The sequence below is a fragment of the Myodes glareolus genome, chromosome 7, assembly GCF_982192425.1.
Source record: "Myodes glareolus chromosome 7, mMyoGla1.1, whole genome shotgun sequence".
In the NCBI taxonomy this organism is placed as follows: Eukaryota; Metazoa; Chordata; class Mammalia; order Rodentia; family Cricetidae; genus Myodes; species Myodes glareolus.
Window position 1 is genome coordinate 50,932,668 of NC_142032.1, and position 9,920 is coordinate 50,942,587.

General features: G+C 40.2%; 1 protein-coding gene across 1 annotated transcript; it reads left to right on the forward strand.

The window, feature by feature from the left end:
* Positions 1-984: 984 nt before the first annotated feature.
* Oosp2 (oocyte secreted protein 2) lies at positions 985-7,958 on the forward strand. The gene is made up of 4 exons (XM_085692625.2): positions 985-1,150; positions 3,172-3,353; positions 5,385-5,488; positions 7,728-7,958. The coding sequence occupies exons 1-4, from the start codon at positions 1,069-1,071 to the stop codon at positions 7,843-7,845; spliced, it is 486 nt and encodes a 161-aa protein (XP_085548751.2). The 5' UTR covers positions 985-1,068; the 3' UTR covers positions 7,846-7,958.
* The last annotated feature ends 1,962 nt before the right edge of the window (positions 7,959-9,920 follow it).

Sequence of the window (9,920 nt, forward strand, 5' to 3'; positions counted from 1 at the left end):
CCATTTCGACTATCCCATTCCCTCAAGTTCTCCTCAACCACCCTCTTCTCTCCCCCTCTTTCCCTTCTACCCTTCCTTCTCCCCCACCCCCATGCTTCTAATTTTGTCAGGTGATCTTCTCTGTTTTCAATTTCCAGGTGGGTCTATATATGTGTTTCTTTGGGTTCATCTTATTACTTAGCTTCTCTAGAATCATGAACTATAGGCTCAATGTCCTTTGTTTATAGCTAGTATCCACTTATGAGTGAGTACTTGCCATATTTATCTTTTTTGGGTCTGGCTTACCTCACTCAGGATAGTGTTTTCTAATTCCATCCATTTGCAAGCAAAATTCAAGAACAATGACATCTTGAATTTTTCTTAAAACTTTTTACTATTTCAGGTCTTAAACCAGCTTTCTGTCTTTACAGCAGAATATAGGAATAAAGAATAAAAGGATGGCCTCAAACAGTGTGGAATGCTGTCAGAGGTACTCAGTAGGCAGCAGTGTGTGCACACGTCTGTACTTGCTTCAATATAGAAGAAATCATAGTATTCAATTCGAGTCTGTGAAGTCCCAGACTTCCAAGGACCACATATGGATTTTAATTGCTTAAATTAAGTCAGGCATGGCAGTGCACACCTGCGATCTCAGTACCAGGGAGGTGGAGGCAGGAGGGTCAGAAGCTCAAGGCTAACTTGGGATACACGAGGTCCTGTTTCCAAACTCCTGAAAAGTGCTTAAATATTTACTCCTGACTCTTCCCCCTAATTTTTCTCAGGTCTACCCCTCTCTCGATGCTCCCCTCCAACTTTCTGACCTCTCTTTGTTATACCCTGCTGAGTTTAATTTGTTCTGTACAGGTGTGGGACTATCCACTACCCATGATCAACCTACCAGGTAGGCCTCTTTGAGCTTTCAGGTGTAAATAATCAGGAGAACCTGACTTTTAAGTACTTAACACATTGATGACAGCCCCTCACGCCTGAAGGCTACCTAAACAAGTAGAAAAATCAAGACAGCTGAGCTTGGGCAGCCACAACTTCCCCTTTGTTTCCTGAGCGGTGCTGAGCTGGAGGTCTATCCAAATGAAGGTCTCTGTGACTTTGGAAGTTTTGGTTCTCTCCGCTGTCTTGGTTTGGCCTTGTGCTTGGAACATTACCATCAATGGTAAATGAACATTTGGATACTTTGTTAGGAGGATGCTTTCTTGAGAGGCTGGGGTGAAATGGTGGCTTTCTGGTTCTTCTCCCTACAGAGCTGGGATGCTCTGGAAAACAAACGCTTTTAGGCCAAGTAGACTTGTGAATCCACATTTTCCTCTTTCTGCTGAACATTTTAGTTCCCAGACAACCCCCATTCTATGCTTTGGGGTTTTCTCTGTCATGCTTCTCATTTACACAAATACTCCATGGCTCTGAGTCTCAGACAGCTTTTTCAAACTTACTGGCAGTTATCTGTGGTTGATAGTATTATAGGGTTGAAATTAATTGTATTGTATCTCTGAAACTGACCTCCCTGCTTCCAGAATCTTCCTATTTCCACTTGATGATGATATTGCTTTTTATTCTTTTGCACTGGCCGGTTGGGGTGATAGAAGTCTACAAGCCTAGCAACTGGGAAGGGGAAGCTGGAGAATCAGGAGTTCAAGGCCATCTTTGGCTGCATAGTAATTTCAAGGCTAGCCTGGGCTACAGAAACATAGACACAAAGCTACTGCTCTGTGAGTCACCTACAACAGATCTCTGATGATCCTAGGAAGCCAGAAGATAAAGATAAATCAATTTTGTCCTGTTTACAAGTTTATTTTGCTATCTATCCCCCTTTTATCTGGAATAAAGATGTTTCTTAGCTTTAAGACCTGGCTAACTGCTAGCTTTTCTAAGGTAGAAGTCTTGTGTTATTTATGAAGCTGACTTTCTGTTGCCCTCTGTTGGAAGTGGGGTTTCTTTCAGAACTGATGTGCAGGTTTCTTATTTATCTATTTGGCCTGGAAACCTTGTAGGAGTAAGGACTGTGTACAGTCTGATATCATTTCACTTTAAGATGAGCCCTTTAGGCTAGTGTAGCTGAATCGGTGCTGCGGTCAATCACTGACACAATAAACAACACGTGCAAAGTGGTAACCGGCATATTCCGAGTCTCCAGCATGGAATGAGTAAGGAATCTGTGCCCTGGTCCTTGTAGTATTTGGGGGGGGGCATGGAAGAATTTGTTTCAACTAATATATATATATAACAGCTATCTGTTTATGACTGTCAGTAATTTCTCAAGGGTTGGAGGGACCAGTGCACAGCATCAGACTGACTGGAATGTGCAGTGTGTAGCAACGGTGAAGTTAAAAGTGTGGACCCCTGTAAGCCCAAGTCCACTTACACTTTAAGCCCAGTTTTTATCTCGGGTATTGACATATAATTTTTCTTTTAAGGAAGATCTTCCTGATTCTCCTATTTAGGGGATATCAGAATAGCATTTTAAACACACAAAGATGCATAGATGTAGAACACTTGCCTTTTCCAAACCTGAATTTCCCCAAATTTGCCTTTCTTTGTGATGATGGATTATCTATAAAGAACAAGTACTCACAAATTGATTTTGAAGACCTGTGTGGCCACACACTTATTGACCACCTGTATTTTCCATTAGGGGAAAATTCATTATGAGAAGCTCCTCCTGATGCATCCACTAAAAGACGCGTTAGTGGTCGACTTCCTGAATATTTCAGTGTAGGGGCTAAGGGAGGATTTTTCCTAGGCCTGGGTTTTTCTTAAGGGTGGGTTTCAGAACAAAGCTCTTTCAGACTTCCAAACAGGGAGGTGGGGGGAGTTTTCTCTCTTCACACTCATTCCTGTCCTGGCCGAGGCTGTCTGGAGTTCCTCTGGACACTCCCAAAGATTGTGGGAATTCTTTCTCCTCCTTCACACACTCCTGAATAGAGCACCCTTTGTGTAATCTCAGTTCTTCAGAAGGAAAAAAAATCATAGGTGATTGTTTTTGCTATCTTCGTATATTTATGTTTTTCACATGTGAAATTTCAGACACCTATGTATCTGAGAGTTATTAAGCAAGATGATGGTAATCTCAAAGTCGTTCATAGTCTACTATTTAAGCCATGTTTACCGTTGACAGAAAAGTAGCTCTTTATTGAAGTTAATGTGCACCTGACCCTTTCTCCTATGTATCTTCTGCAGTGGAAGTAAATTGTTCTCAGGACTGGATGATGGTCTACGTTAGCCCGAATGCCCAGGACAGAAACAATCCATATATTTTCTCTGATGAATTAATTCTGGGACAAGGCTGCCCTGCAACTAAAATACACACATATCAATATGACTTTATGTACCCTGTTAGTGACTGTGGCATCAGGACGAAGGTGAGAACGCTGCTGTCTGTAACGCTACACGTTCTGTCATGCTATGTGCTTCCTGCTGACACTACTGTCTTTTCCTCAACTGTATCCCTGATCCTCCTGATATTAATCCGACCTTCAGGCTCTCCCACTTATCCCTCCCTGACTGTTTGGTCAATTGATTGTCCAGAACCTTGGAGCACAGATATGAATAGATTCTAGTCCATTTTACAAAATCTGAGCCAACAATTTTTAAGCACAATTTTACTTCTATTTTTCTGTATTTGTGTATGAATGTGTGCATTGTATCCAGGTATCTGTGAAGGCCAAAAGAGGACTTCTGATCCCCTGAAGTTGGAGTTACAGACAATTGTGAGTCACCTGACATTGGTGCTGGGAACCAAACTTGGGTTCTCTGGAAGAGCCTCAAACACCTTTGCTCACCCAGCCATCTTCCCAGGCCCTGGCAAAGAGCTTTTTTTTTTTTTTTAAATGCTTGCTCCTAATGTGCCAGACCATCAATCCTTGCAATGTACTTGATATTCAATATTCAGTCATCTGAAATCTATCCATGCTCCTATAGGATGTCTACCTACAGGGCAGTGGATTTTCATTAGAACTAAATATCTGTTGCTTATTCAACTAGGGATGAATCTAAAACTGTACTTTCACTGTGAGACATTGTTTTCCTATAGATTTTAATTTTTATTTATCCTATAGTAATATTTTGAGCCATTCACTGATGAGTTTAGTCACCTATGATAGGACACTGCATTTGATAAATGAGTGTAGTGAGGAGCTGCGGGCAGGCCTGCTTTTTGCCTCACCTGGCTCCTGCATGGCTAGCTTAGCCCCGGAAATAACAACACACAAATTGTATTCATTTAAGCACTGCCTGGCCCATTATCTCTAGAGAGTTAGTTACTGGCTAACTCTCACATCTTGATTAACCCATTTCTAACCATCTGTGTAGCATCACGAGGTCGTGGCTTACCGGGAGAGATTTAGCATGTCTGACCTGGTGGCTGGCTCCATGGTGTCTGCCTCATTGCCCTCTTCCCATCATTCTGTTCTGTTTACTCCACCTACCTAATTTTCTGTCCTATCAGAGGGCCAAGGCAGTCTCTTTATTGACCAATGAAAATAACACAATAGACAGATAACCCTCCTCCATCAAATGAGGCACCAGCAGTTTCAGACCGTGTTTGCACAATTGTCTGAGGGGTGATTTGTTGGAAATTATGATATCAAATAAGATCATTTTCCTGCCAATACACATACTTTTCTCAAAACACACATTTTATCCGCTTTTGTTATTTGACTTTAAATAGTGTTACTCCAAACAAAACAAAACAAAACCAGCTGAGGGCTAGAGAGATGGTTGTATGTAGGAGTGTTTTCTCTGCAAACATGAGAACCTGAACTTGAAAGCCCACCAAACCATGTAAAAAGCCAAACATGGCTGTTCAGGCCTGCAGTCCTCGAACTGAGCAGAGATGGGTGGATGCTAAGTGTTGCTGGCCAGCAAGCTGAGCCCAGATGGTGAGGTTCTGGCTTAGTGAGAGACCCTGCCTCATCACAATGAGCAGTATGGTAGAGGAAGACACCTACATTATGCTTTGGCCTCTGTATGTGCACAAATGGGTGGGTACACATGTTCTTACATGTATCGGTACATGGAGAGAGACAGACAGAGACACACAGAGGGACAGAGGGACAGAGAGAGACAGAAACAGAGAAACACACAGAGAGACACAGAGATAGAGGCAGACAGATAACCATTGAAAGCTTTTCATTAATAATTTATTAGAAAAATCTCTAAGTGGCAGTTTGTTTGCTTCTGTGTCTTAGGGTGCCCCTATCTTAGGGCACTTTCGGTCCACTTTTCCAGTCCTCCTTTCTGTCCCATTGTTAAGTGGCTGGCCCTCCACATGCATTTGAGAATGACAGAAACCTCTTTGGAGATAATTGATATTCTATGTGTTTTGTGTTCCCATTTGAGCATACCTCTTCTGTTGCTAGACTACCCTCCTCCTAAAGTATGTGATTTCCTAGGTTATCTCAAAGGACACAATCTATTTTGAAACTGAGATGTACTTTGTTCCGAGGAATAGTCGTTTTGAAAATCAGACGATCCCTTTGGAGTGTTATGCATCTCGGTGAGTGCTGCAGTCGTCTCCTTTGAATTACTATTGAGATGCTGAGATTTCACAGGCTATATCCTGACTTCCCCATGAGAAGAATTCAAACAAACCCCAGATTAGTATTTATAAAATAGTTCAATAGATACCCTATTACCTTTCATTTTTAAAAGTTAAATATATTGCCTAATTTTAGAATCAAAGTATAACAGAGTTGAAAGTTTCTAAGGTATAATCTAGTGGACTTAGATCATTTTATATTTGTATAGCTTACAAATCAAGATAATCAAAAACTTTATCATCTGTAATAAATAAAAGAATTAAATGAGGCATATATTAAGTAAAATTATATATATGCTAATTTGGGAGTCAAATTTAGTTTTCTTACATTTACTTGTTCACTTAATTATTTTGTGTGTATGTATGTATGTGTCATAGTGTTGTGTGGAGCTCAGTATACAATTTGTGGGAATTGTTGCTCTTCTTCCAGTCTGTGGGTTCTGGGCATTGAACTCAGATCGTAAGACTTGCTGGCATACACCTTTACCTGTTGAGCCATCTCATGGCTCCATGGCATCCATGTATTTTGCTGCTATTGCTTTTATAGTACACTTCTCCTGATAAACTTTATTTCGTGTTAGGAGACTGCATGGCTAAAATATGTATGGAAAACCAGTCTGCCATTTTAATATGAACTCACAGAGAATGAAGAAGAACATGTCCACCTGTATGATTAGTGCACTTGCTTGCCATTTTATGGGACTAATATTGGATCCCAAAAGTGTTCTTAGTTTGGGTTTTTATTGCTGTGAAGAAACACCATGACCATAGCAACTCTTATAAAGAAAACATTTAATTGGGGTGACTCGCTTACAGTGTCAGAGGCTCAGTTCATTAGCATCATGGCAGGAAACATGGCAGCATGCAGGCAGACGTGATGCTGGAGTTGAGAATGCTACATCTTGCAGGCAACAGGGAGTCAACTGTCTGAGCCTGTTCCCTAGTGACACACTTTTTCCAACAAGGTCATGCCTCATAACAGTGCCACTCCCTTTGGGAGCCATTTTCTTCCAAACCACCATTTGCCTTGTAGGAACTCTGAGATGAAATGCAATAGTATTCTCATTGCCATATCATAGAAATGTTTACATTGAATGTTATAGACACTTAAGGGACAAGTGTAGAAACCATCGAACAACTTAACAATCTTGTCTAATATATAAAAATACTTAATATAAAAAATAATTTAGAGCTAAGAGAAATGTCTAATATCTTTTAATATGGCAAATCATACTTCCAGTTTTTCGTTTGGTTCACTATGGTAAAAATACACACAAGATAAAATTTACCATCTTTACCACCTTTTAGTGTGAATTTCAGTTGCAGAAAATATGTTTGCCTTGCTAATAGTTATGACTATCTTTTGAACTCTTTTCCTAAGGCAAACTGAGCTGAGGGATTTAGTGACATTCTTGGGTGTATCAGAACCCCAAATAAAAGCCAGACTTGATTAAGCTATATATACACACATGCATATACATGAATAAATATATAATCTTTCCCATATATATTGTTGGTTGTAATGTAGAATTCTGACCTCTTGCCTCAGGCCTAGGTCTTCTGCAGAGTCTTCCAGATTAACGAGAGATGAAAAGGGCATTCCTCTGTCAACAGTAATTGCTACCTTGTTTTCTGTTTACCTTCCTTAGACAAAATGACGACTGTTGGCTGGAGAGATGGCTCAGCAATTAAAAGCACTTAGTGCTTTTGTCAATGACCTGGGTTCGATTCCTAGCACCTATGTGGTGGTTCACAACCATCCATATTGTCTCCAGTTCCAGGGGAAGCAAAGTCCTCTTCTGATTTCCATAGGCACCGTGGCATGCACATGGTGCACATACATACTTGCAGACAAAACATTCATACAGATAATAAATCCAAAACATTTTAAAGTGTTGTCTAGTCAGACAGACATACATGATCAGAGTTTTTGTGCATAGATTTTAAGCTTGTATACAAAAACACATACATTCATTCACATTCTAAAATCCAAATTGCTCACTGACCAGGAATTCACTATGTAAATCAGGCTGGTCTTAAACTTGCAATGATTCTCTTGCCTCTACCTCCTAAATCAGCATATTGCAAATGGTGGTGTTTATTTAAAGTAAGAATGATTTGACCCCCAAGTCTAGACACAGCAGGACGTGGCATCGAAGACTCCAGCCTTGATTCTCTCTGTTCCCTTTTCCTTTAGGAAGTCAGTGTGGCTCACAGCAGCGTCTACAGATGAGGACCCAAAAGTGCCTGCAAGTATCTTTAGGACTGATTTTGAAGTCACACCTGAATACCTGGGGTTATTAAACGTTTCCTAAGCTGCTTCCTCCTGAATAGGAGATGGGAATAGTGCGGACATCGTGAACTTCACCGTAAAACAAAACCCTTTTCAATAAGAACAATGCTGGCACAAACGTCTTAGACATCTCATTTCTGTACACTAATTAAACAAATACTCTGCTTATGAAGATGTTTCTTCATTAACTTTATTCATGGGTATGACTTATTAATTTGATGTTACCTAGTAGACATTTTATATTATCCATTTAAATTTTGTTTTCTGTTTTGTACCCAGATTCAAGAATATGTCCTTCATGGAACTTTTGAACATTTAAAGTATTTTTTAGATTGTGGTATGTGAGTGCATATGCATGTCACAGTACTTGTGGACAGGGCAGAGGACAACCTGTGAGATTGGTTCTCTTTGCAACCACGTGAGTCCCAAGGAACCCAGTTGTCAGGATTGGTGGTGGTAACCTTTATCTGCCTATCCATCCTACCAGCCCACATGTTTTGACCTAATTAGAATTACGTTCTAAATGTTTTAGTAAGAATTGTGTACGGAGATAGGTGTATTAATGTCTCAGAATAGAAACTTTGGGCCTCGGGCTGGAGAGATGGCTCAGAGGTTAAGAGGATTGACCATTCTTCCTAGAGATCCTGAGTTCAATTTCCAGCAACAGAATGGTAGCTCACAACTATTTATAATGGGATCTGATGTGCTCTTTTGGCCTGCAGGCATACATGCAGACAGAACACTGTATGTATAGTAAATAAATAAACCTTAAAGGAACTTTGGGCCTAGTTTAAGTTTTAACCTGCTAACTCTCAGGAAAGAGAAATATTCTCTTGTTTGCAGACACTTTAATTTGCATAGTGTCCTAATTTATCAAGCTGTGTTCTAGAACTAATTTAATATGACAACATACTCAGATGACTAATCTAGAAAAAACTCAACTCATGGTTTTTAACTTAAGCAAACAGCCTCAATGCTGAAATTTGATGTCATTGCCTTCTGCAATATCTCATTCACATTTGGAACAGTTGACCAAAGCTGGCAGGCATGGACAGAGAGCCTGCCCTCAGTGTAGAAGCCCATAAGCATAGAAGCAGGCGATTATAGGTTGATGTCTCTGAAACCATGAGACAAAATATGTCTTCTTTCCTTCAAGTATATTTCTTGTTTAATACGGCAGTGGGAAAGCTGACCAATAGACAAGGCAATGCAGGTTTTTTCCCCATCAGCATCCTTAGGGTATAAGATGAACAGTGCTTGAACAGCTGGCCTTCAGGAATGTGATTCTAAACCGTCTTATCCTGATACTCAGGCTCACAGTCCAGCCAGTTAGACTGAGGCTAGGGAAAACTGTGTCTTAAACGTACACTGACATTTAGGGATAAGCCAGGAACACATCCAGTTTCACCACCTATTTAACCTTCTTTAATTATCCCAGCCGTGGTTTTCCTATTAAAAAAATGTGCTGGTTCAAAGCATTCAAAGATGCCTATTTTGACCTATAAAATATTACTTCATAATGGCCAAGATCAAAAACACTGACAACTTATGCTGAAGAGGTTGTGGGGAAAAGGGAACACTTCTGTATTGCTGGTGGGAATACAAGCTGGTACAGCCCCTTTGGATATCAGTGTGGCGATTTCTCCAAAAACAACCTTCCTCAAGACCCAGTAATACCACTTTTGGGTATATATCCAAAGGATGCTCAATCGTGCCACAAGGACATGTGCTCAATTATGTTCATAGCAGCATTGTTTGTCATAGCCAGAACCTGGAAACAACCTAAATGCCCCTCGAATGAAGAATGGATAAGGAAAACGTGATACATTTACAAAATGGAGTACTAAATAGCAGAAAAAAATTTAATGACATCATGAATTTTGCAGGAAAATGGATAGAGCTAAAAAACATCATTTTGAGTGAGGTAACCCACTCAAAAACACAGAAAGACCATTATCACATGTACTCACTCATAGGTGGTTTTTAAACATAAAGCAAAGAAAACCAGCCTATAAATCACAAGCCCAGAGAACTTAGATAACAATGAGGACCCTAAGAGAGACATACATGAATCTAATCTACATGGGATGTAGAAAA

Excerpts from the sequence above, each read along its gene's own strand:
- Oosp2 (XM_085692625.2), top strand. The coding sequence starts at position 1,069 with ATGAAGGTCTCTGTGACTTTGGAAGTTTTGGTTCTCTCCGCTGTCTTG. Across the intron at positions 3,354-5,384 it reads ACTGTGGCATCAGGACGAAG|GTTATCTCAAAGGACACAAT; the intron begins GTGAGAACGCTG and ends GTGATTTCCTAG. Across the intron at positions 5,489-7,727 it reads TTGGAGTGTTATGCATCTCG|GAAGTCAGTGTGGCTCACAG; the intron begins GTGAGTGCTGCA and ends CTTTTCCTTTAG.